The 27387-nt window shown below is 38.2% G+C and overlaps 1 protein-coding gene across 6 annotated transcripts; it reads left to right on the plus strand.

Annotated features, from left to right (window-relative positions):
• Positions 1-432: 432 nt before the first annotated feature.
• Positions 433-27150, plus strand: LOC118976376 (zinc finger protein 420). Of its 6 annotated transcripts, XM_037030840.1 has the most exons (6): positions 433-750; positions 2177-2228; positions 6146-6234; positions 10226-10352; positions 24006-24481; positions 24650-27150. In XM_037030840.1, exons 3-6 carry the CDS (start codon positions 6226-6228, stop codon positions 25919-25921), a joined length of 1884 nt encoding a protein of 627 aa, XP_036886735.1. In that variant the 5' UTR covers positions 433-750; positions 2177-2228; positions 6146-6225; the 3' UTR covers positions 25922-27150. The 6 variants fall into 6 exon arrangements, with proteins under 6 accessions (XP_036886735.1, XP_036886731.1, XP_036886732.1 ...); XM_037030836.1 differs by having other exon boundaries at positions 24006-27150; XM_037030837.1 differs by having other exon boundaries at positions 2180-2228; positions 24006-27150.
• The last annotated feature ends 237 nt before the right edge of the window (positions 27151-27387 follow it).

Genomic DNA, 27387 nt, shown 5'->3' on the forward strand with positions numbered 1-27387 from the left:
AGCCAAACTCCTACAGACACTCTGAAATACAGGCACAAGAAAAGCACATTTACATAAACGAACTCTCACCAGTCACGCAACCACACTCAACTGTGGTCACAAAACAAACTACAACAGCAGATGCCCTTACTCTATCAGACGATCCCACACACGAGTTGAATCACACACGTGTTAACAACCTGCCACTGCCCGGCAACATCTCGCGTTGTTTCACACTCATTCACATACTAAAGTGCCAGGAAAAGCACAAAAAGGGTCTCGTGCTAGTCGCAGCCTCCGGCAGCTCTTCGCCTGGCTCCAGCTCCTTTCCCGCACCTGCCTCGAAGGCCAGCCCCACCTTCTCCTCCCCTGGGACTACTGAAGACTCAGGGTCTCAAGCCCCGTCTGCCCCTGCTGCGCGCCCCCGACGCCTGCGCACTGCGCGCTGGAGGGCCCGCCCAGAAATCTCCGGTGCGGCCCTGGGCGCGAGTAGGTTCTGGCGCGGGGTCCAGGAGACCCCTGCTAGGTGGACTGTGTCTCCCAGCGTCTCGGCGGGCCCACTGCAGTCTCTGCCTTGGACTACATTTCCCAGAGCCACCGGGTTCCAACGCGACTTCCTTTCCGTTTGTTCGCGCGACCTGAGGGCCTCGCGTGGGGAGAGAGCTGTGCCCGTGGAGGAGCTGGGGCTAGCTCTGGTGAGGCCCGTGAAGCCGAAATCCACCTGGAACCCGAGCGCCAGACTCTGGACCCCGAACGGTACCTTCTGGCGAGGTGGGCGGAAAAGCTCGGAGGAAGCGTCGCTGGAAGTGCACGTGTGGCGGCGCCTCCTGCGGTTTCGTATTGTGCGACCAGCCTGACTGATTTTGGTGACTGTATAGGTTAGGAGGCGTGTGCGCCTGTGGTTTTGTGTTTAAGTGTTTGTGTGAATGTGAGTTATTCGTGACTATGAGGGTTTGATACTACTACTGTGACTGGGTTGCTTGTGACTGAGGTGCGCGACGGTGCTGTCGTGACAGGGTGCACTTTGAGGTACACAACCTCAATGTGACTGTATCGTGTGTTTTACTGGATTTTGCCTGAGACTTGGAGGTGTTGTAAGTGTCTCTGTGACAGTGTTCGTGTCGGCTTGTTTCTTCTATAAGGTATTTGTTTGTGTTTGACTATCTGATTGGATGACTCCGTGTGCTATGTTGGGGGGAGTGTATGTGCCTATGCCGTTTTCGTGACTGTGAAGAATGTAGAAGTGCTGCTATTAAACGGTGTTTGGGGTCATTGTGTGTTCCTGACAGGGTGGTTGTGTGTGCTTGAGTAGGGTTGTGTGTGTGCTTTGTGTGTGATTGGATTTTGTTTAAGACTAGGTGGTCTGACTGTAGTATTAGCGCGGTGAATGTGACTCTGGTAGTGTGACTAGAGAAATGTTATTGTGTTCCTTTGTGTCGTCATTATTTTATAGTCTGTGTCCTTATGAGAGTTTTATGGAGTACAGAGGTAAAATTGTTGTGGTATTAATGGGGTTCACTCCAGGATGGAATCTGCCTATGGATCATGAGACCCATCTGGCTGTGTCCGCTACTGAGGGAGGACTCGACTTCTTTCCCTTCTTGCCAGAGCGACTACCCTCCCTCTTTCCCCCATTCACACATGGTTTGTATTGATTGCTTTATGTCTGTATCCATCATTAGTTCACCCTAGGGTTGTAGTTGAAGGTTCCCTGCTGTTTTCTGGCGCCCCCCTTAAGGATATTGGATGCAGGAAGTGACAGAAAGGAAGTCAGAAATTTGAGCTCATGAATTAAGAATACATGAGTTATTTCTAAGCCACAGGCCTGGTTTTGAGATGAAAATGTTAGAGCTGATAGCACCTTCAAGAAAGACCACTTGTAAATGTAATAGGATTTTAGGAGTGGAAATGCATTTTGCAGAATGTGCTGTAAAGAGGCAAGCTGCACACTTAAGAACCTGTAACACACCCCTGTAGGGGTCTGTCTGTAGTGGTCAACTTGGCATCCAGAAGTGAATTCTAGCCCAAGACAGCTGTGATTTTCTTTCTGAAACAAAAAGTGAAGAACTGTTCTAGTCCCCTACCCCTCTCTGTTAAATGAGGGGTAGATTGGGCAGTGGGAGACAGAAGAGAGTGTGTTCTAGTTTAGAATATACCTTAAGAAAGGCCTAATAATTCAATTTACTTTTCCTGACAGTAGAGCCCAGAGGAGGAAAAAATGGCTGTTATGCATTCAAAAGCAAACCATGGTGAGTAGATGTTTCCTCTTTGTTTGCTGAACTGCTTTTGTTTGTTTCAGGACTTAGGAATCTTTGTTTGCTTTTTGAAATTTCCTAGCTAAGCCTTTGCAAATAATAGGGGAGGGGCAGTTTTCTGTAGATTGGGGGCAAGGATCATGTGCAGTTAATTGTTATAGATGCCTCCCAATAGTGGTTAAATTGAGGAAGAATGGATTTGAGATTCATAAATTTAAAAAGGATTCAATATTATGTTATTTCTTATGTAGCAATTTTTCACCATATAAATTCACCATAGGATTTTTTATTCACTGTATAAATACAGAAAACCAATCTTCCTAGAGTTTAGTAGGATTTAATCTACTAGGGATCTGTAATCAAATTAGTGTGTTTTTAAATTCACCTAAAATAACATCTCTCATATTGTTAAGCCACCCACCTGAGAGACAGAGCTAGGCTCATTTGTTTCATATTGTTTTTACTTTTAGAAATTGTTCCCTACTCTTTGATTGAATTTTATTTTGAAAGTACCTAAAATATTTACATATTTCCAAAATCTAAACTACAGAACAAGAAGAATTCAGAGAAGTCTGGTATTCATTCCTGTCCTATGAACTCTGTTTCCTTTTTCCATATATAGATAACTACCTATAATTATCTTTGCTTTATTCTTCTCTTTGTTTATGTATTTGTATGTATATGTATATATATTTTTAATGTCTCATTCTTAATTAAAAGGGAGTGTCCTATGTACGCTGTTCTGCATCTTCCTTTTTTCCCTTACACATTAATGTATCATAGAAATTATTCAAAAACAGAAATCCTCCACATTCTTTTTTATAGGGATATTTTGTGTGGGTGTGATAGTTTATTTTGCCAGTCTCCTATGGGTCGGCATTTAGATTTTTTCCCAGTATTTTGTCATTACATAATGCATCAATCAATAACTGTCTATATGGTTTCTATTTATTTAGGTTTCTTTTTGGGACAAATGTCTAGAAATAGCCTACTTTTAGTTTATTTTAATGCTTTTGACATAAATTCTACCTGAATTGCAACGCTAATAATAAAATTGGTGCATTTCCTCATTTTCTCCCCTCTTTATCTTTTTCTCCATACCCAACTTTAGAAAAAAAACTTAAGTGTTTATACTGTTAAATATTATTATTATTAGTTTTCATTTTTTTCGGGCTTAGTTAAGTCTTTTCAGACTTCTAGGCCCAGGCTGAGGAACCTGGGCTGTGACTACTCTGTTTGGCCCAGGGTGTTAGCAGGGGGCATGCATATGAGGCCCATTCTAGGCAGAGGCAGATGCTGGGCTGGAAACAGAGCTTGGGCAACTTCTTTTGGTGCTGATGGTCCAGGCCTTTTTTATTTGTTTTTTTGTTTTTTATAATAATTTTTTATTTTTCTATTATACTTGACGTACAATATAAGTCTATTTTGTCTTATATTAATACAGGCACCCAAGCTTTCTTATACTTAGTATTTGTGTGGTGTATCTTTCTCCACTATTTTACTTTCAACTTATCAGTGCCTATTTATCTAAAGTCTGTTTCTTGTAAAGAGCATATAGCGAGACTTGCTTACCTTGTTTTGACGTTGTGTCTTTATTGGAATGGTTGGACTATTAATATTTAAGGTAATTGCAGTATAGTTGAAGCCCTGTGAGGGATGAGAGCATCCATATATGTCTCTTCAGAAGAGCTTGGTGCTTTTTTGATTTTTATTATAATTTCAGTTAAATTTCTTTGTGCTTAAAATTTTCAGTTAAAAATCTGTGATGAATTTAAAAGGAATTATGATTTTTAATCTCATCTGAATTATTTTTGGTTGTTAGAATGGGCCCAATTATCTATTGCACCCTCCTAATATATAGAGGGAGTGGAATTTCTAATTAAATTCATTGAGTTTAATTGAGTTCCTATATCAATGATTCTGTGTAGGAGCAGTGACTTTTCCTAGGGAATGTTTTAGAAATATATCTGAGTGCTTTTAACTATTATAATAACTGGGTGAAGGCTTCTAGCTTTTGAAACACTAAAGTAAGACATGGATCTAGATCACAGATTAGACATCTTTTCTATAAGGGAATAAACAATAAATAATTTAGGCTTTTTGAGCCATTCAGTCATTCTTGCCACTATTCAGCTATACCACTCTAGTGTGAAAGAAGCCAAAGACTATACAAACAAAATTTGACTATAGATGACTATAGTTCCAGTAAAGCTTCATTTACAAAAATAGTGGGCCAACATCTAATCTAGATGTCCTGCAGTGCATAACAAAGAATTGTTCTATGACCTGTAAAATGAGGATCATAGCTGAGGAAAAAAATGTTTCTAATTATGAGGGTCTAGAACCTTTTACATAAAGCATTTTTGCATGATTTATTTCGAATTTCTACATTTATTTTAGCATTATTGATGGCTTTACTATTAGTTACATCTTCCAGGAATGCTAGTTTGTTTGAGAAAGATGGACTTTGTTTTATTCAGAAATTCACTGAGACTTTTTAAAACAAAAAGTTTTGGCACTAATGGCAACACTGCTTATGACATTTGACTTGTGAATACCACATCCTTATAGAAGCCTCCATTTGTAGATAATGAATTTTGTTTATTCCACAACACATATTTGTATATACACACACATACATACATATATAAATATAGCCTTTATTTCAATATGCCAAATATAAGTAAAAATATGTCAACAATACTTAGTTGAATATTCTGATCTTATAAATCTAAATTTGTTCATTTTAAGTAGTTATAAGCATTTAATTACTTATGCCTTTTACTGTAGTGGTTTGATTTCTGACAGCATGGATGGAACTGGAGAGCATTATGCTAAGTGAAATAAGCCAGGCAGTGAATAGTACTGCCTCGTGTAGCTCAGTGGATTGAGAGCAGGCCGGCAAACCAGAGGATCGCGGTTTGATTCCCAATCAGGGAACATGCCTGGGTTGCAGGCCAGTTCCCAACAGGGGACGCACGAGAGGCAACCATATGTTGGTATTTCTCTCCCTCTCTCTTTCCCTTCCCCTTTAAAGATAAATAAATAAAATCAAAAGCCAGGTGGTGAAAGACAAATACCATATGATCACACCATTAATAGGAACCTAATCAACAAAATGAACAAGCAAGTAAGGTATAGCCAAAGACATTGAAATTGAGAATAGGCTGACAATGGTCAGAAGGGAGAGGGGAGGGGATAAAGGAGGAAAAGGGTGAAGGGTTAAGCCCTGGCTGGTGTAGCTCAGTGGATTGAGTGCAGGCCTGCGAACCACATGATCGTGGTTCGATTCCCAGTCAGGGCATGCAGGCCAGTTCCCAGCAGAGGACTCACGAGAGGCAACCATACATCGATATTTCTCTCCTTCTCTCCTTCCCTTCCTCTCTAAAGATAAATAAAAAAAAGTATTCAACCATTCTCTAAAAAAAAGGGTAAAGGGTTTACAGGAATAATTATAAAGGACATATGGACAATAACAAGGAGGGTGGAAACAGGGGAGGGAGGTGGGGAGGGATGAGGTGGTGAGGAGGGGTGAGGGGAAAAGGTAGAAAACTACTTGAACAACAATTTAAAAAATAAAATTAAAATTAAAAAGTTAATATTTAAAGAAATATATATTGAAATATAATAATTGGTCATTATCTCTATTTTTGGTATAATATATAAATGGATAATTATAAGTTTTATTTCAGAAGTGATAGAGAAGATTTTGTAAATATTTTCTTTTTGAATACAGAGAGCACTGAGTTTGACAGGGGTAAGAACCACCACCTATATCCCCCCTACCTAGTGTGTATTTTGGGAATGGGAGCAAGAGACAGGAAGAGGAGGGCAACAAAGGTAATTCTAACTTAATTCTTTTGGTGCTTTGTGAAAAGCATGGTCTCATGGTTCTGTTTTCTTTGTTCCAGCACTGCCTTTTCTAGACACTGTGCTTCTCCAAGATAGGAATCCAGGAGAGGATTGACCATTTCTTATAGATCTAAAAATCATGGCTCAGGTAAATGGGGTATTTTCCTGTCCTCTTTAAATAGCCACTTTTTTTATAGAGTATGTGCATGTTTACATTCCTTATTCCTGAAACTTCTTTCCCAGCTAACCCCAGTCAGGAATGAGCTCCTCAGTTTATTACATTCTTTTAACTGATAGTGTCTCCTCTCCCTGTGTCTTTCTAATCCAACTTATATTCACATACAAAGCTATTGAAAAATCAGCTGACAGTCTTATGAGAGCTCCCTTGTAGGTAACTAACTGCTTTTCTCTTGCTGCCTCTAAGATTCTCTCTTTGTCTTTTGTTTTTTTAATATATTTTATTGATTATACCATTACAGTTGTTCTAATTCCCCCCTTCATTCCCCTCCACCCTGCACACCCCCTCCCCCACCATCCCCCCTTTAGTTTATGTCCACGTATCTCAAGTTTTTTAGATTCTATATTTCTCCTACTAATCTTGCCCTCCCCCTTATCTATTTTTTACCTACCATCTATGCTACTTATTTTCTGTACCTTCTCCCCAGCTCTTCTCCTCGCACTCCCCTGTTGCTAACCCTCCATGTGATCTTCATTTCTATGGTTCCACTCCTGATCTAGCTGTCCTCTTGGTTTGCTTTTGTTTTAGGTGTGGTTGTTAATAACTGTGAGTTTGCTGTCCTTTCACTGTTCATATTTTTCATCTTTTTCTTAGATAAGAGCCTTTAACATTTCATATAGTAAGGGCTTGATGATGAGGAACTCCTTGAATTTGATCTTATCTGGGAAACACTTTATCTGCCCTTCCATTCTAAATGAAAGCTTTGCTAGATAGAGCAATCTTGGATGTAGGTCTTTGAATTTCATGAATTGGAATACTTCTTTCCAGCCCCTTCTTGCCTGTAAGGTCTCTTGAGAAATCAGCTGACAATCTGATGGGAACTCCTTTGTAGGTGACTGTCCCCTTATCTCTTGCTGCTTCCAGGATTCTCTCCTTCATTTTAGTCTTGGCTAATGTAATGATGATGTGCCTTGGTGTGTTCCTTCTTGGGTCCAACTTCTTTGGCACTCTCTGAGCTTCCTGGATTTCCTGGAAGTCAATTTCCTTTGCCAGAATTGGGAAGTTCTTCTTTATTATTTGTTCAAATAAGTTTTCCATTTGTCGCTCTTCTTCTTCCCCTTCTGGTACCCCTATAATCCGAATGTTGGAATGTTTAAAGATATCCTGGAGGTTCCTAAGCCTTTCCTCATTTTTTTGAATTCTTGTTTCTTCATACTTTTCTGTTTGGTCATTTTTTCCTTCCTTCTGATCCACTCCCTTGATTTGAGTCCCAGTTTCCTTTCCATCACTGTTGGTTTTCTGTGCATTTCCCTTCATTTCAAGTAGTTTAGCCTTCATGTGTTCCTCTAATTTGTGACTAAAATCGACCAGTTCTGTGAGCATCCTAATCACCAGTGTTTTGAACTGTGTATCTGATAGGTTGGCTATTTCTTGGTCACTTAGAGTTATTGGCTCTGGGACTTTAAGTTCTTCTTGTGCTATATTTTGATCTGTTCGCACCAGTTGCGTATGAGGAGCGGAGCCTTAGGTGTTCACCAGGGCCGGGTGACCCAGTCACTGGGTTTTGATGCTGTATGTGGGGGTGGGGTCCAAGAGGGGCAATGGCGGGCCCCTCTGCTGCTTCCTGCTGCTATGGCCTGTGCAGTCTGTCTCACTGCTCCTTCACTGGTTTACCTGCGCATGAAAGTGTTACTGTGGTCAGCCTGCTGCCTTGCACCCTCACGGGGTCCGCCTGTTGCTACCCCACACCTGGGATCTGCCCATGGCTGCCTGTGCACCTGGGTCGGGAGATCTTTCCTGCCTGACCCCACTCTGCTTCTGGCTCCACCCCTCTTACCGGATCCAGGTGAACAGTTCGTTGTTGTCGGACTTCTGTATAGTTCAGTTTTCTGTGTTTTGGCTGTGTTTTTGTTAGTGAAACTTTGTTGACTTTAACCTTGGTTGTGAGAGGAGGCACAGTGTTTCCACCTACGTCTCAATCTTGGCGGAAGTCCCTCTCTTTGTGTTTTACCTTTGGCATTTCAATTGTGATGTGTCTTGGTGTGGGCCTCTTTGGATTCATCTTCTCTGGGACTCTTCTGTGCTTCCTGGACTTGTGTGTCTTTTTTGTCCTTTCTACCAGGTTAGGGAAGTTTTTAGTCATTGTTTTTTCAAGTAGGTTTTCAATCCCTTGCTCTCTCTTTTCTCCTTGTATGCCTATGGTACAAATGTTGGTATGCTTGATGTTATCCCAGAGGTCCCTTAAACTATCCTCAATTTTTGGATTATTTTTAGCTACTCTAATTGGGTATTTTCTGCTATCTTGTCTTCCAAATTGCTAATTTGACCCTCAGCTTCATTTAACCTGCTATTGATTTCTTCTAGTATATTCCTCATTTCAGTCATTGTATTCTTCATTTCTAACTGGTTGTTTTTTATGGATTCTGTATTTTTTAGGCTGTTGAATTTCTCACTAAGTTCCTTGAGCGTCCTATAACTGGTTTTGAACTGTGTATCTGGTAGTTTGATTTCCTTTATTTCATTTAGTTCTGTTTCTAGAGATTTCTCCTTTTCTTTCAGTTGGGACATGTTTATTTTTCTACCCATTTTGGCTGCCTCTCTGTGTTTGTTTCTATGTAGGTCTATGTAGGTATAGTAGGTCTACTATACCTCCCAGTCTTGGTAGGATAACCTTATGTTGGAGGGGCCCTGTTGCATCCGGTGAAGCAGCCTTTCCTGTCACTTGAGCTGGGCACTCCATGTATGCCCGCTGTGTGGGCTGTGTGCACCCTTCTATTGTACTTGAGCTTGGATTGCTATTGATACATCAGTGGGAATGGTTCACTGGGAAGTGGAGGAACTGCAGTGCCAAGGTTGACCCCACGGTGCAGAACTAACTTCAGTGAGGTTCTGGTGCCCTCCAAGTCTGCCCCTTGAGTGTGTTGCTTGTAGAGTTGGTTGGGTGGTACTTCGGTATAGTCTGAAGATGGCCACTGTGGGGTGTGGGCTCTGGGGCCTTCTGGATGGTATAGACCAAGATCAGCTACCTGTGTCTTTTCAGGGACCACCTGGAGAAACTGCAAAGTGATCTGCAGTTGGCTGCCATTTGGCTTGTGCTTGGAGGTCCAGGAAAAGCCAAGTTGTAGACAATTATAGCTACTGCTAGTGCCAGGTCTGGGCCCACTTAGAAGAGATACGTGGCATTCAGAGGCCAGATGGTGCTCGTTTGGGGTTGTGAACCTTTGAGAGAATTTAGGAAAGTACAGCATGAGCCAAGACAGGCCATTTGTATGGAAAAGCCAGTGAAAGCAGCTTGGGTAGCCCTGCAATTTGGGTGAAATAGGGGTCTCAGGGACTCTTATTTCTTTTTTTTAAAAAATATTTTATTATTTATTTATCTTCAGAGGGGAAAGGAAGGAGAGAGGAAGGAAACATCAATGTATGGTTGCTTCTCATGCATCCCCTGCAGGGAACTGGCCCCTGCTGGAAACTGGCCTGCAACCCAAGCATGTGCCCTGACTGGGAATCGAACCCCGATCGTTTGGTTTGCAGGCCCGCGCTCAATCCACTGAGCTACACCAGCCAGGGCTTATTTCTTAAATAGTGAATAAGACAGGGGAACTTTCATTTATTGGGAATGTGTGATGTGCAAGACACATACTATACAAGGCACTTCTGTCTTCTATTAATTTTTATTGGAATATTGTATTTTAAAATTAATTTTATTTTATTAACTTTATTAATTCCCAGACTCTGTGTGTAATGAGATGACCTAGATTCAGGAAATGTGTACAGCAACAGGATAAAAAGGCATATGTTGTCACTTCAGAAGTACCGATTTTTGTAGTGTCTTGTCTGTGTCAGAGGCTTCTTAGCATGTTTGCTCTGTTATCTCCATGGTTAAGAGCTCCCCATCATCTCCCCCTCCATTGAAAGTACATTTTTTTCATTTCCACTACTAGTATTATGTTTGTTGTTTCAGAGATTGGTGATGTTCAGGGATGTTGTCATTGACTTCTCTCAAGAAGAGTGGGAATGCCTGGACTTTGCTCAAAGGCATTTGTACAGAGATGTGATGTTGGAGAACTATAGTAACTTGATGTCACTAGGTAAGGATATCTACTTTGTAGTATTTTAGGTTCTCTTTTTGGAATGGCTGCATTAACTGATGTTATTTCAAGGTTGTTTTTTTTTGTTTTGTTTTGTTTTAAGATTTTATTTATTTATCTTCAGAGGGGAAGGGAAGGAGAGAAGGAGAGAAATATCAATGTCTGGTTGCTTCTTGTGAGTCCTCTGCTGGGAACTGGCCTGCAACCCAGGCATATGCCCTGACTGGGAATCGAACCTCAATCATGTGGTTCACAGGCCCGCACTCAATCCACTGAGCTACACCAGCCAGGGCTCAAGGTTGTTTTTAAGTAATTAACTGAATTTCTTCTCAAAGTAATGATTTTAAATTACTGGGAGTAGACATAGTTTCTCCATAAGGCACATTATCTTGTCCACCCTTCATATATAATTACTTATCTTCCTATCTTCTTTGATGGTCAAGGGGCTAGGTTTTAACTCTGGGACATTTATAATATTGTAAGAAAAGGCAGACTATGCATTGTTAACATTTAGGTCTGCTAAAAGAGCTCACATTTTAAAAAAATAGATAAAGGGGGCACTTAGGCTGTTTCTAGCACTTTTGAGTTGGTGTTTCCAGATTCTTAGGGTATAATCCTAGCAGTGGGATCACTGGATTAAAAGGCAGTTCCATCTTTAGTTTTTTGAGAAAACTCCATACTGTTTTCCACAGTGGCTGCAGCAGTCTGCATTCCCACCAACAGTGCATGCGGGTTCCCTTTTCTCCACATCCTTGCTGGCACTCGTTGTTTGTTGATTTGTTTATGATGGCCATTCTTACTGGTGTGAAGTGGTATCTCATTGTGGTTTTATTTGCATCTCTCTGATGGCTAGTGATGTTGAGCATCCTTTCATATGTCTATATGACCACTGTATGTCCTCCTTGGAGAAGTGGCTGTTCAAGTCCTTTGCCCATTTTATAATTGGGTTGTTCTGTCTTCCTGGTGTTGAGTCATATGAGTTCTTTATATATTTTGGAGACTAAACCCTTGTCTAAGGTATATTGGCAAATATACTTTCCTATATAGTTGGTTCCCTTTTCATTTTGATGATGTTTTCTTTAGCCATGCAGAAGCTTTTTAATTTGATATAGTCCCATAAATGAGTAAATCAAAAACTGTGGTACATTTACACAATGGAATACTACACAGCAGAAAGAATGAAGCACTCTTACCCTTTGTGAAAGCATGGATGGAACTGGAGAGTATTATGCAAAGTGAAATAAGCCAGGTGGCAAAAGACAAATACCATATGATCTTACCTGTAAATGGAACCTAGTGAACAAATGAAACAAATGAGTGAAATAGAACCAGAGACATGGGAATAAGGAACAAACTGACAGTGACCAGTTTGGAGAGAGGGATAACAAGTGAAAGAAGGGGAAAGGTCTAGTTAAGGAACATGTGTAAAGGATCCATAATAATGGACAACAGGGATGGGACAAACTGAGGGAGCAGGCAGTGGGTGGGGCAGGGGAGAGCAATGGGGAAAAATTGGACTTCTGCAAAGATGGAGGTGTAGGTGGAAACACTGTGCCTCCTCTCACAAACAAGTTTAAAGTCAACAAAGTTGCAGTAACAAAAACACAGAAAATTGAACTATATGGAAGTCTGAAAACAATGAACCATTCAACCAGACTGGTAAGAGGGGCGGAGCCAGCAGCAGAGCAGGGTTGGGCAGGAAAGATCTCCTGACCCAGGTGCACAGGCAGCCATGGGCAGATCCCAGGTGTGGCACGGCAACAGGCAGAACCAGGGTGGGGGTGCAAGGCAGCAGGTTGACCACAGGCACACATTCAAGCACAGATAAACCAACAAAAGAGCGAGCAGCGAGACAGACTGCACAGGCCCCAGTGGTGGGAAGCAGCAGAGGAGACTGCCTTTGCCCCTCTCTGACCCTGCCCCCACATACAGCATCACAACCCAGCGACTGGGTCACCCAGCCCTGGTGAACACCTAAGGCTCCGTCCCTCACACATAACAGATGTAAACAGACCAAAATATGGCTCAGGAACAGCTCAAAGCCCCAGAGCCTATAATTCTAAGTGACCAAGAAATAGCCAACCTATCAGATGCACAGTTCAAAACACTAGTCATCAGGATGCTCACAGAACTGGTCGATTTTAGTCACAAATTAGAGGAACACATGAAGGCTAAACTAATTGAAATGAAGGAAAATGCACAGGAAACCAATAGTGATGGAAAGGAAACTGGAACTCCAATCAAGGGAGTGGACCAGAAGGAAGAAAAAAATGACCAAATGGAAAAATATGAAGAAACAAGAGTTCTCAGGCTAGCACTCAATCCACTGAGCCACACCAGCCAGAGCTCTTTCTGATTTTAAATCGACCCACCCCACCATAGGTGTGGATCCTCTGTTTTGAATCTCTGCCCCTCCTATGAGCCTCAGCTTGGCTTTCTCTTTATAATTTTAGTTATATGAATTCTGCCCAAGTAATCAGGTGGTTCTCATTGATGGTTGTTCTGTAATTTAGTTGTAATTTGATATGATCATGGGAGGAGGGAGCATGGTTTACTAATTTTGCCATCTTGACCAGCAGTCTTTAGGTTTATAGCTTTACAATATGACATCTGTATATTCTGATAAACGCTCAGGAAGTGAAGTCAGGTTTTTTGCAGTTACCATGTTTTGACCCTGTTTACAATCTTTATTCTCCTCCCATCCCTCTTCCCCCCAGGTTATCACCATTCTGTTATCTGTGTATATGAGGTTTTTTTTTATTTGTTGCTTTTCTATATATTCCAGATATGAGTGAAATCATATGGTTATTGTTCATTTACATCTGACTTATTTCACATAGCATAATACTTTCAAGATCCATTCATATTATCACAAATAGTAATATTTAATTTTTTCTTATAGTTAAGTAGTATTCTCTTTGATATATGTACCATATCTTCTTTATGCATTCATCCAGTGAAAGACACTTAGGTTTTTTTCCCCATTTTTTAAAACTGTATTTTTAGTTTTTTTATTGTCATTCAAGTACAGTTTTCTCCCTTTTCTCCCTACCTCTCCCCACCCCTCCCCACCACCCCAGCTCTCCCCACCTCTTTCCCTTGTTTCCACCCCACCTTGTTATTGTCCATGTAGCCTTTACAATTGTTCCTGTCAACCCTTCACCCTAATTATCCCCTCCTCTCTCCCCTCTGGTCACTGTCAGCCTGTTGTCATTTTCAATGTCTTTGGTTATATTTTGCTTGCTCGTCCATTTTGTTGATTAGGTTCCTGTTAAAGGTGAGATCGTGTGGTATTTGTCTTTTACTGCCTGGTTTATTTCACTTAGCATAATGCTCTCAAGTTCTATCCATGCCGTTGCAAAGGGTAGGAGCTCCTTTCTTTCTGCTGTATAGAATTTCATTGTGTAAATGTACCATAGTTTTTTGATCCATTCATTTACTGATGGGCAGTTAGGTTGCTTCTAGCACTTGGCTATTGTAAATTGGCTGCTATGAACATTGGGGTGCATAGGTTCTTTTGGATTGGTGTTTTATGATTCTTAGTGTATAATTGTAGCAGTGGAATTGCTGGGTCAAAAGGCAGTTCCATTTTTAGTTTTCTGAGGAAATACCGTTCTGTTTTCCACAATGGCAGCACTAGTCTGCATTCCCACCAACAGTGCACTAGGGTTCCCTTTTTCTCCACATTCTCTCCAACACTTGTTTGTTGCTTTTTTGATGATGGCCATTCTGACCAGTGTGAAGTGGTATCTCATTGTGGTTTTAATTTGCATCTCTCTGATGGCTAGTGATATTGAGCATCATTTCATGTTTCTGGGGCCTCTGTATGTCCTCCTTGGAGAAGTGTTTGTTCAGGTCTTTTGCCCATTTTTAAATTGGGTTGTTTGTCTTCCTGGAGAGGTGTCATGTGAGTTCTTTATATATTTTGGGGATGAAAGCCTTGTCTGAGGTATCATTGGCAAATATGTTTTTCCATAAGGTTGGTTCTCTTTTCATTTTAATGCTGTTTTCTTTTGCTGTGCAGAAGCTTTATATTTTGATGAGGCTCCATTTGTTTATTTTTTCCTTTATGTCTCTTGCTCTCGGGGACATATCAGTGAAAATATTCTGTGTGGAATATCTGAGATTTTCCTGCCTGTGTTTTCCTCTACAACTTCTATGGTGTCATGACTTATACTTAAGTCTTTTATCCACCTTGAATTTATTTTTGTGTATGGTGTAAGTTGGTGATGCAGTTTCATTTTTTTGCATGTAGCTGTCAAGATGTCCCAACACCATTTGTTGAAGAGACTGTTATTATTCCATTTTATGCTGCTGCCCTCTTTGTTGAACATTAACTGACCAGAGAGACTTGGATTTATTTCTGGGCTCTCTATTCAGTTTCTTTGGTGTATGTGTCTGTTCTTATGCCGGTACGAGACTGTTTTGATTACAGTGGCCTCATTATACAGTTTGATATCAGGTATTGTGATCCCTTCTACTTTGTTCTTTCTCAAAATTGCTGCAGCTATTTGTGGTCGTTTATGGTTCCATATAAGTTTTTGAAGTGCTTGTTCCATATCTGTGAAATAGGACATTGTTATCTTAATGGGGATTGCATTGAATCAATGAATTTCTTTGGGTACTACGGACATTTTGATGATGTTAAATCTTCAGATCCATGAATGTGATACAAGCTTCTGTTTGTTTGTGTCTTCCTTAATTTCTTTCTTTAGTGTTGCATAGTTTTCTGATTACAAGTCTTTTACCTCCTTAGTTAGGTTATTTGTAGGTGCTACATTTTTCTTGTTGCTATATATCAAATGAATTTTTTTCTGATTTCTGTTTCTGATATTTTATTGTTGGTGTACAAAAATGCCTTTGATTTCTGAATATTGACTTTTAATCCTGCTGTTTTGCCAAATTCACTTATTAGGTCGAGAAGTTTTCTAATGGAGTCTATAGGATTTTCTGTGTACACTATCAATGGCAATTTTGCTTCCTCCTACCCAATTTGGATGCCTTTTCTTTTTCTTGTGTGATTGCTCTAGCTAGGACTTCTAATACTATGTTGAACAGGGGTGGTGAAAGCGGACATCGTTGTCTTGTTCCTGATCTTAGTGTGAAAGCTCTAAGTTTTTGACCAGTATGATGTTGAATGTAGGTCTCTCATATATGACCTTTATTAGGTTGAGCAATGCTCTCTCTATTCCCACTTTAAGTGTTTTTATCATAAATGCATGCTATGTCTTATCAAATGCTTTTCCCACATCTATGGATATGTTCCTGTGATTTTTGTCTTTGCTTTTGTTTATGTGATGTATTATGTTTATTGATTTGTGAATAGTGTGCCATCCTTGCATCCCTGGGATGAATCCCATTGGATCATGATGTGTGATCTTTTTAGTGTATTGCTAGATGTGGTTTGCCAATATTTTGTCAAGGATTTTAGCGTCTATGTTCTTCATCGGCAATGTTGGCCTGAGGTTTTCTTTCTTTGTTGTGTCTTTGTCAGGTTTTGGGATTAGGAGGATGCTGGCTTCATAAAAAGAGTTTGCAAGTCTTGAATCTTCTTCGATATGTTGGAATAGTTTGTGAAGGATAGGGGTTAGCTCTTCCTTAAATGCTTAGTAAAAAGCTCTTGTGAAACTGTCCCATTCAGGCTTTTCTGTGTGGGGAGTTTTTTGATTATTATTTTGATTTCATCTGCTGTTATCAGTGTATTCAGGCTTTCTGCTTTTTCTTCATTCAGTTTTGGAAGATTGTATTTTTCTAGAAATTTGTCCATTTCACCTAGGTTTTCAAATTTCTTGGCATATAGTTCTTCATAGTAATTTTTTACAATCCTTTGTATTTCTGTGGCGTCAGTTGTAATCTCTCCTCTGTCATTTCTGATTGTGTTTATTTGTGTCCTCTCTCTTCTTGATGAACCTGCTTAAAGGCTTGTCAATTTTGTATATTTTTTCAGAGAACCAGCTCCTGGATTTATTGATCCTTAGAATTGGGCTTTTAGTCTGTCAGTTAATTCTGCTCCGATCTTGGTTATTTCCTTCCTTCTACTTGCTGTGGGCTGTCTTTGTTGTTTTCTCCCTAGTTCTTGTAGACGTAGGGTTAGGTTGTTTGAAATGTTTCTATCTTCTTTAGGTAGGCCTGTATTTCTATGAACTTCCCTCTCAGGACTGCCTCTACTATGTCCCATAAGGGACATAAGGTTTAGATTGTTGTGAGTTCATTTTCATTAGTTTCCAGAAATTTTTTTATTTTTTCCTTGATGTCATTATTAACCCATTCATTGTTTAATAGCATGCTATTCAGTCTCCATGAGTTTGATATTTTTGAGTTTTTTCTTGAAGTTGGTTTCTAGCTTTAGTCCCTTGTGGTGAGAGAAAATATTTCTTATGATTTCAATTTTCTTGATTTTGTTGAGGCTTGTTTTGTGCCCTATCGTGTGATCTATCTTTTAAAATGTTCCTGGTGAACTACTATAAAGGACACATGGAGAAAACCAAGGGGTAGGTGGAAGCAAGGGAGGGAGGTGGGTTTTGCTGTGATGTGGGGGATTGGTGGGAGGAAAATGCAGACAACTGTAATTGAACAATAAAATAATTTTAAAAAAGAAAATGTTCTATGTGTATTTGAAAAGAATGTGTATTTTGCTTCTTTGGGTTGAAAGGTTCTATATATATCAATTAAGTCCATTTCATCTAGGATATTGTTTAATGCCACAGTATCTTTGTTGATATTTTGTTTGGAAGATCTATCCATTTTTGACAGTGGGGTGTTAAAATCCCTTACTATAGTTACATTGCTGTCAACATCTTTCTTGACGTCTTCCAAGATTTTCTTTATGTATTTGGTGGTCCTATGTTGGATGCATGTATTTACAATGTTTATGTCTTCTTGATGGATTCTTCTATTAAGTGACCTAATTATGAAGTGACCTTCTAGGTCTCTTTTTATCGTCCTTGTTTTGAAGTCTCTTTTGTATGATATGAGTATTGCATTTATGTTCATCAGTGATACTGGCATGCAGTTTATTTTTGTATGTATGGTTGTTGTCTGGTTTTGGTATAAGGGTACTGTTGGCCTTGTAAAATGTTTTAGGAAGTATTCCCTCTTCAAATTTTTGAAAGATATTAGAAAGGATTATTAAGTGTTCTTTGAGTTTGATAGGATTCACCAGTAAAGCCATATGGTCCTTGACTTTGGGTTTCGAGGGAGGTTTTTGATTACTGTTTCAGTTTCCTTGCTAGTGGTTGATCTATTTAGGTTTTCACATTCTTCATGATTCAGTCTCAGGAGGTTGTGCATTTCTAAGAATTTGTCACTTCTTTGAGGTTGTGGAATTTGGTGGTGTGTAGCCTTTCATAGTATTCTTGTGTGGTCCTTTGTATTTCAGTGGTGTTTGTTGTAACTTATCTATCATTTCCAATTTTTTGTTTCTGGTAGAAGAACTCTCTTGTAATGCAGGTCTTATGGTGGCAAATTCTCTCAGCTTTTGCTTGTCTGGGAAATCTTTTATTTCTCCTTCATGTGTAAAGGATGACTTTGCTGGATATATTATGTTTTCCTGATGGTTTCTCTTTAAGAGAGAATTGCAGTATTTTGAATATTTCTTTTCATTCTCTCTGACTTGCAATGTTGGAAATAGAAAATTGGATGATAGTCTAATGGACTTTCCTTGGTAAGTTACAGTCTTTCTTCCCCTGGCTACTTTGAGAATTCTTTGTCATTAATTTCTGACAATTTGAATAAAATGTGTCTTGGAGAAGGACCTTTTGTGTTGATATAATTAGGTGGTCTGTTAGCTTCCCTTATTTTAAAGTCCAGTACTTTCCATGAGCTTGGGAATTTCTCTTTAATATTGTTTTTTGGAGTAAGCTCTCTGTTCCCTTCTCCCTCTCTTTTCTTCTTGTACCCATTATTCTTATATTGTTCTTTTAATGCAGTCAGATAGTTGTCATAGAGTTTTTAAAACTCTTTGTCTCTCTTCTTCCTTGGTCATTTATAGGTTCCCATCTTTGAGCTTGCTAATTCTCACTTCTTGTTTTTTCTATTTCTAATGCTCTCTCATGTATTCCTCATCTTATTTATTGATTTATTTAGCTCCAGAATTTGTTTCTTTTTTGTAGTTTTAGTATCTTTGGTAAAGTACTCTTTTGTTTATTAATTGTATTCCTGAGCTCATCGAACAGCTTTTCTGAGTTTTGTATCTCACTGAGTTTCTTCATAGCTGCCATCTTGAATTATCTGTCATTTAAATCACATTCTTCCATGGCTGAGTTTGATTACTGAAGACTTTTAGTTTTGTTTTTGATTCTCCAGATTACTTTGGTGTTTCGTGGTGTTTAGTGGATTGTGTCTGTGCCTGCACATCTGAAGTAGTTTAAATATTGTTTTACTCTGTATATTTTAGCAGGTTGATAGGTAGGGTACTTTCTCTTGTTTTCCAGTAGATGGTGCTATAGCACAGATTTGTTTTCTACTATCACCTGTACTTTTTGCACTTCTCAGATTATGGTGAAGTGAGATTGCTTTAGTTAAGGAAAATGCCATGTAACCACCAGTTTGGTGGGAGTCCCCTCTTTTACAGGTTTGCCTCGGGTACAGGACACCATTATGTGGAAGAATGTGGTGAATGGTAGAGAACTGGTTTTGTGAGCTCACAGCACTACTTCCTTTTTAATAACGGCCACTGACCCCACTGTGTTTTTGGAGATGTCTGCACCGCCTATAGTGGCTCTGCCAGGACTGGTTGTAGTGGTTCTGCCACGACTGTCTTGTCCTTCCTGCCGTTCCACCTCCTCTCAATGTGCCCATGTTCAGAGGTACTGATATGTGGATCTTTCCAGTGTGTGAGTTTGTTGAGCAGGGGATCCTTTGTTAGGCTATAATTGTCTGATTTGTAAATTTAAGGAGAGTAACAAAGGAGTCTCCTCACTCAGCCATGATGCTGCTATCTGTCTTCTTTGCTACTTTTTACAACACAACCTTTCAAAAGCATTTATCATGCTCCCTACCTTCAAGTCTTTCTCCATGCTCTCTTAAGTCTGCTTTAGTCATAACTTGCTCCCGTTATTCCACAAAAACTATTTTATGAAGGTCATTAATAACCTTTGTTAAATTAGAAATCACCATCTTACTTTCTCTTCTACTATTTGACACAATTGATCATTCCTCACAACAAAAATATTTCACTTGGCTTCTGAAATTCCACACTTTTCTAATTTTTCTCTTTCTTTAATGGCTGGTCCTTCTTTGTCTCCTTTGCAGTTTCTTCTCATCTATCTGACCTCTAAATTTTGAAGTGCCTCAGGGCTCAATCCTCAAACTTCCTTTTTCTTTCCTTCTTTTCTTATCTGTATCCAAAGACTCCCTCAACCTCATCAAATCCCATAGCTTTAAATGTCATCTATATGTTGCTGACTTCCAAATTTACATATCTAATCCAAATATTTTTCAGAACTCTGTATTTGTACATATACCTGTCTACTCAACATCTTTTTTATATCAAATAATTCAAAACCAAACTCTTGATACTCTCTCCTGAATCTGCCTCTCTGGAAGCAGCACATTCATGGCTCTAGGTGTTCAGGTAAAACACTTGATTTCCTCGACTTCTTTTTGTCGTATTACATATTCAATCCAGTGATATCTCACATCTGACTTTCTCCACCTCTTTCTCCATAATCATCTTGTCTGAGCCATGTGGATTATTTCTGTAGCCTCCTAACTTCTATCTACCCAGCTTTTGTACTTTCCCATTATCTGTTATCTTAATTTTAATGAAAATCTGAATGATTCATTTTTAAACAAAAATCAAATCTTGTCATGCTGCTTTTTGTAACCCTCTAATGGCTTCTCATCTCAGAGTAAAAGTCATTTTTTTAATGGCCAAAAGTAAGATTTCTCTTGTCATTTATCTTTGAGACCAGAGGATTTTTTTTCATTCATGTAAACTCTAGGCCCAATTTTGTGAAGTTTTTTTTTCTTAATCCCTGACCGATTGTTGGTTCAAAGACTTGTCTCTTGGATTTTTTAAAAAAAATTATTGTACTTTTTCTATCACCATTTAACCCCTTTATACCCCCATCCCCCTGAAATCAACACACTGTTATATGTGCTCATGAGTCCCTTTTTCCTTCTTGCTCAATCTCTTCACCCCCTAACCTCCCCTGCCCCAATAGTTCTCATCCTGCTCTCTATGAGTCTGTCTCTATTTTGCTTGTTATTTCAGTTTGTTCATCAGATTTCACTTATATGATTCATATAAATGAATCATACTGTATTGCCTTTCTCTGACTGGCTTATTTCACTTTTTTAGATCATTTAAGGCAAGCAATTGAAGACTTTAAATGTTCTGAGGTTAGCTATGGTTTTATTTATTTTTCTTTTTTAAATTATATTTTATTGATTATGTTACTACAGTTGTCCTGATTTTTTCCTCCTTTACCTTGCACTCCCCACGCCCTCAGGAAATCCCCCCACCATTGTTCATGTTCATTGGTCATGTGTGTAAGTTCTTTGGCTACTCCATTTCGTTTCCTGTACTTTACGTCCCCATGGCTATTCTGTGACTACTTATTTGCACTTCTTAATCCCCTCACCTCCTCACCCATTCCCCCACACCTCCCTCCCACCTGGAAACCATCAAAACACTCTCTGTATCCATGATTCTGTCTGTTTTCTTCTTGTTTGCTTAGTTTGTTCTTTAGATTTAGATTAGTTTGTTGATACATATGTGTTTTTTGCCATTTTTTGTTTTAAATCATGTTTATAATTTTAGTTTTTGATTCTTATTGTGAATCTTTCTTTTAAGCTTTGCATATTTTAGAATGTTGTTTGTCATGTTTTATTCACCATTTATTGGTATTCTTCAGGAAATCTGATGCACTATCTACATATAAAGTGTATCCACTGTCACAGTCATAATATGCAACAGTTCCAGGACACTCTCAAATCCCTTCATTGCTGTCCTTTTGTTGTCAACTCCTCCCCCGTCATCCGCCTATGAAAAATTGACATATTTTCTATCTCTATTCTTTTGTCTTTTTCAGAATGCCATGTAAGCGGAGTCAAAATATATATTCTTGGGGTCTGGTATTTTTTCATTTAATAAACTATATTTAAGATTTATCCATATTGTTGTATGAATCAATCCTTTGTTTCTGTTTATTGCTGAATGATGTTCCATTGTATGGAAATACCAAAGTTTGTTGATTCGTTCACCTTTTGAGTAACATCTGGGTTTTTACTTCTTCATATTGTGAATAAAGCTGCTGTTATATTTGTTGTGTAGATGTTTGGACATGAGTATAAATACCTCTGATTATGACTGCTAGATTATATATGAAGTGTGTGGTTAACTTTATATAAAAAAACCCTACCAAACTGTTTTTCATCGTGGGTGCAGTTTTTCATTCCCATTAGCAGTGTCTGAGACTTTTTGTTCTTTTTTTTTTATATTTCCACCCAACATCTTCTTTTTTAACATAAAATTTCTCAAACTTTATTACTCTAGACTCCTTCTATTACAAATCAATAATTCCTTTTTTGTTTTCTCCTTCATCCCAAACATTATATAAGATTACAGAAATTTTCTTTATGTCTTTGACCTCTATCAGTGCCTCAGAAATTATAAAGATATTCTTCTTGGATGAGCAAATAAATTGGCCTTTGATAAGAAAGTAAATAGAATATATGAGACAGGGTGTAAAGAAACAAAAGAGACTGTGAAGTAATGATAAATAAACGAAAGCAACTTGCTATCTTGGTTGAAAAGAATAGGGAGAACTAAAGAAGATAAACAAAGCTAGTATCTAAGAAGCATTATGCAAGAGGGAAAGCAATTGGTAAGGTATTATACTTTCTTTTTTCATTTTACTTTAGATTTACTATGGATGTAGTTTTATTTCCCTTTGTTAAGAGGTATTGAGGAAATCACAAATGAACAGTTTCTAATTAATTTACCATGAGGGTGAGGAGACATTTACTGCAAAAAGACAACACAAGAGTATGTAGGAGTAATAGACTATTGGGTATCATTACTGTGGTGGTAGGTACATGACTTCAGCCCTTATAGGACTGTTTCTTTTATGTGTTTTTCTCTTGTTTTTAATTATTTTTGTACCTTCACATAGTTATTTGTTGAGTGCTATTCAGTATAAATAACAATTACGAAATTATTTAGGAGACTTGGATGATTTCATACATCTTCAGTGAAGATTTAGGTTTGCTTATGGCAAGCAATTTTGAATTATTTTAATCCAAATTTCTGGGTTTGAGATCATTCAAATATGATTTAACTCTGTCCAGAGAGGTCTACTGTTTCTCCCTTGTTTTTCATGGTAGCCCTGAGAGTTCCCATCCCAATGTATGGAGAATTAATGTTGGGCCCCATGCTACAGTTATTGTTGCCCAAGCTCTATGAAATAAATGGCTTAAAATACTGCCTAGTTTCTCCACTTCTCAGTTGCCTTTTCCAGATTGTAAACTTCCCTCAGGGGACAAGTAGCCACCAAACGTTTAGTTTTTTTCTCTGAGTTTTCATATTTTTCAACTTGTAGCCTGTTAATTCTTTATTTCAATATTAACCTTTTAATGCTTTCAAATGCCTTATATAGTTTGTCTAATTTGTGTAATTACTCTCATCCAGAAGGTTAGTCTAAATTACTTAGCCTTCTGTTACCAGAAATGGGTGTGTAAGATTCAGGAACTTATATTTAAATTGAACCTGAAGGATGAGAGTAATTTTGTATAGAGTATCTCATACAGAGCAATTCAAAAATGTGGAACCAGCTCTACCTAGTTGTAAGTTCAGATTGGATGTGTGACTTTTTTGGAGTTAAAAGAAATCAAGTATGTTTGGAAAATGGCAAAGGAGAAAAGATTCATGGGAAAATCAGATACATGAGTAGTGACCAGACTGTGAGGGGCTTTGAAGGGCTTTATCAAAGTCATGAAAACCATTTGGATTTTATTTTAAATTTAATTTGAAAGTCATTTAAAAGTTCTAGTCAGAGATAGCAAATCACAATCTGAATCTGAATCAGAATCAGTTGGCGGACTATATTAAAACTAAAGATTTCCATGATCTTTTTCTGATTCACTAAATTCAGATCCAGTTAGTCTGGTGTGTTATCTGGGTATCTTTAATTTTAACAGACTTCCCAGGTGATTTTGGTTTCCACCAAAGTTTGAGACCCACTGACTTAAAAAAAGATTTCTTAATCTCTCTCCTTATCTTCTCAGTAGATTTTTCATTATTCTCTTATCTCTTATTACATCTCTTATTATCTCATCTCTTTTTTACATGTTAGTATATGAGGTCATTCTTAGCTAATGTTTTTTTCAAATTCTAGGTAGCAACATATTACTGCAACATGAGATTAGTGAATTTTGATTATGCATGTGTATGTGAGAGAGAGAGAGAAAACTAGAATTGAAAGCACGGTAGGTATTGCTTTATGAAACTATAAATGTTGCAGACTATGATGTGAAAAGTAACTAGTATTACTATAGGTCATAGTAAGCAATATTTTATAAACATAATGTAGGCCATATATTTTTCATGGGTATAATTTCCCTATATGTATTTTTCCTATGTAGACCTTTTCACTATTGAAGTTCTACTTCTGAAATGACAACCAACATTTATTATTTTTTATCTTTCAGATTTGCCTTCAAGGTGTGCAAATAAATACTTATCTCCAAGAAAGGACACTTATGAAACAGAATTATCCCAATGGGAAATGAGTAACAGGCTTGAAAACTATGATCTTAAGGAATCAAGTTCTAGAGATTATTTGAAAGTCAGAGGCACATTGGAAAATCAAAAGGAATATTTCAGTGAAGTAATGATCATATATGAAAAAATGTCCATTTTCAATCAGCATACTTACTTATCTCAATATCCCACATGTCATTTTGAGAAACCCTATAAATGTAAGGAATGTGGGAAGGCCTTTAGACGAGCTTCCCACTTAACTCAACATCAGAGTACTCATACAGGTGAAAAACCCTATGAATGTAAGCAGTGTGGGAAGGCCTTTAGTCGTGATTCACAGCTCAGTCTTCATCAGAGACTTCATACTGGCGAGAAACCCTATGCATGCAAGGAATGTGGGAAAGCCTTTACTCAGAGCTCACAACTTATTTTACATTATAGAATTCATACTGGTGAAAAACCGTACAAGTGTGAACAATGTGGGAAGGCCTTTATTCGTAGTTCACAACTAACCCGACATCAAAAAGTCCATACTGGTGAGAAACCTTATGAATGTAAAGAATGTGGGAAGGCCTTTACTCAGAACTCACAACTTACTCTACACCAGAGACTTCATACTGGCGAAAAACTCTATGAATGTAAAGAATGTAGTAAGGTCTTTACTCAACTTTCACAGCTTATTCTGCATAAGAGAATTCATACTGGTGAAAAACCCTATCAATGTAAGGAATGTGGGAAAGCTTTTATTTGTGGCTCACAGCTTTCTCAACATCAGAAAATTCATAATGGGGAAAAGCCATATGAATGTAAAGAATGTGGGAAGGCCTTTATTCGTGGCTCATTACTTATGCAACATCAGAGGATTCATACTGGTGAAAAGCCCTACAAATGTGAACAGTGTGGGAAGGCCTTTATCCGTGGTTCACAACTGACTCAACACCAGAGAATTCATACCAATGAGAAGCCCTATGAATGTAAGGAATGTGGAAAGACCTTTAGTCATGGTTCACAACTTACACAACATCAGAGAATTCATACTGGTGAAAAACCCTATCAATGTAAAGAATGTGGAAAAGCCTTCAATAGAGGCTCACTCCTTACCCGGCATCAGAGGATTCATACTGGTGAGAAACCCTATGAATGTAAAGAATGTGGAAAGACCTTTAGTCGTGGCTCAGAACTTACTCAACATGAGAGAATTCACACTGGTGAGAAACCCTATGAATGCAAGGAATGTGGAAAGTCCTTTATTCGTGGCTCACAGCTTACTCAACATCACAGAATTCACACTGGTGAGAAACCTTATGAATGTAAAGAATGTAGAATGGCCTTTACTCAGAGTTCACATCTTTCTCAACATCAAAGACTTCATACAGGAGAGAAACCCTATGTATGCAACGAATGTGGGAAGGCCTTTGCTCGTGGCTTACTGCTTATACAGCATCAGAGAATTCATACAGGTGAGAAACCTTATCAGTGTAAGGAATGTGGGAAGGCCTTTATCCGTGGTTCACAGCTTACTCAACATCAGCGAATTCACACTGGAGAAAAACCCTATGAATGCAAGGAATGTGGGAAGGCTTTTAGTCATGGTTCTCAACTTACTTTACATCAAAGAATCCATACTGGTGAGAAGCCCTATGAATGCAAAGAATGTAGAAAAGCCTTTACTCAGAGCTCACATCTTTCTCGACATCAGAGAATTCACACTGGTGAGAAACCATATCAGTGTAAGGAATGTGGGAAGGCCTTTACTCGTGGCTCACAACTAACTCAACATCAGAGAATTCATATCAGTGAGAAATCTTTTAAATATAAGGAAAGTGGGATAGACTTTACTCATGGTTCACAAGTTTATATATGAATTTTTTGATTCTTTGTGATTAATACAGGCAGACTTCTGTGGTCATTAATCCATTATTATCAAAGAATTCTTAAAATTTGAATATGGGGGACTTGCTTCATAAAGCTCAGCATCATTGAATTTATGTAGGGAAAGATAATGATAATGTAATCCATGTAGAAAAATCTATCATTACTGAAAACCAATTAAACTTTAGCAAATTTTAGTAGACAACAATTTGTTAGTATAGTAAATATAGGAGGGACTTTAGCCATAGCACATCTTGACTATCAGTTGCTTTCCTTCATAACATTGATAATTAACCTCCACTTTTGTTTAATCATTTGTAAGAAAATATACCTTCCTTACCAGATTCTTGAAAGTATTGTGTGAGTTATTACATGTACAGCTTTTAGAACAGTGCCTTAAATATAGCATATCACAAATATTACCTGTCATTATAGTGTTAGATAGTTTGCATGAGAGGAGACTTATAAGTATAATGAATATTGAAAAATCTTTCATTTAACACTTAACCTCAATTATTTGAGTGTATGCTGTAATAAATGTGAGAAAGCTTTCATTCAGAGTTCATCCAATATACTATAAAAGGAAGTTCATACTATACAAAAAAGCACTGTAGATTCAACCAGCGGATAGTTGAAGAGGTGTTAAGTGAATTGTAACAAAGTCCCCAAACTCATAATTTCTACTGTTTCTTACCACAATTTAAGAATATTATTTAGAAATGAAAAAAAAATGGATAACCAAAATAAATCTTTATACTTGGAACTTTTTTAAAACTTAGATTTACAGCTTTTGATTAAACTAAAAATGAAAACTGACATTACAGACTATTTTGCAATGAAGAAATGACTCTGTGTCAGAGACTGCTGTTTTTCTGTCCAAAATCCATTTTCCTTCTTTAGTAACAGAATTCTTGGTTGAAAACCTGTGTCAGATTCCATTGCAAATCAACAAAGTGGAAGTGATATTTGTGTGAGTATGACATTTAAGAAATCTTTGTTTTTCCCCTCTACTTCATTTTTACCCCTTTGTTTACAATGTAGACATTTAATTTGCAGCTCTGGCAGTTTTATGGGAATTCTGAGAGTGGTATTAAGGATGGTGGAGCAGAAGCACAGAACAAATATACACCTCTGCCAATTTAATGGAACAGCCATAACAACTCTGGTCTTCTTGCTTCCTGTATTTCTTTATATAAAAATGAAAATAAACTTACTTGTTGATGCAGTTGCCATTTTCTTATTAAGGTTATAAAATTTTGTAACTGGATGTGGAGTGCTTTGGGCAAAGAAATCTCAAATGTGTCATTGCCTTAGGGGTATGGAACAAGAATCTACCTATCTCAGACTAGAAAACTGAAGATTGTTTTTATACACAGACATTTGGTCAGACTCCTACTCTCTCACAAGGCATATCTTGTGTCAATCAAGACTGTTATGTTAGAAGAAATGATGGGAGTG

The sequence above is a fragment of the Sturnira hondurensis genome, unplaced genomic scaffold (assembly GCF_014824575.4).
Source record: "Sturnira hondurensis isolate 20B ecotype Veracruz unplaced genomic scaffold, ASM1482457v3 Scaffold0020884, whole genome shotgun sequence".
In the NCBI taxonomy this organism is placed as follows: domain Eukaryota; kingdom Metazoa; phylum Chordata; class Mammalia; order Chiroptera; family Phyllostomidae; genus Sturnira; species Sturnira hondurensis.

What these genes read in the sequence shown, in the direction of transcription:
- LOC118976376 (XM_037030836.1), top strand. An exon ending in TAGTAACTTGATGTCACTAG is followed by an intron (nt 10,353 to 24,005) that starts GTAAGGATATCT and finishes TTTATCTTTCAG; the next exon opens with ATTTGCCTTCAAGGTGTGCA.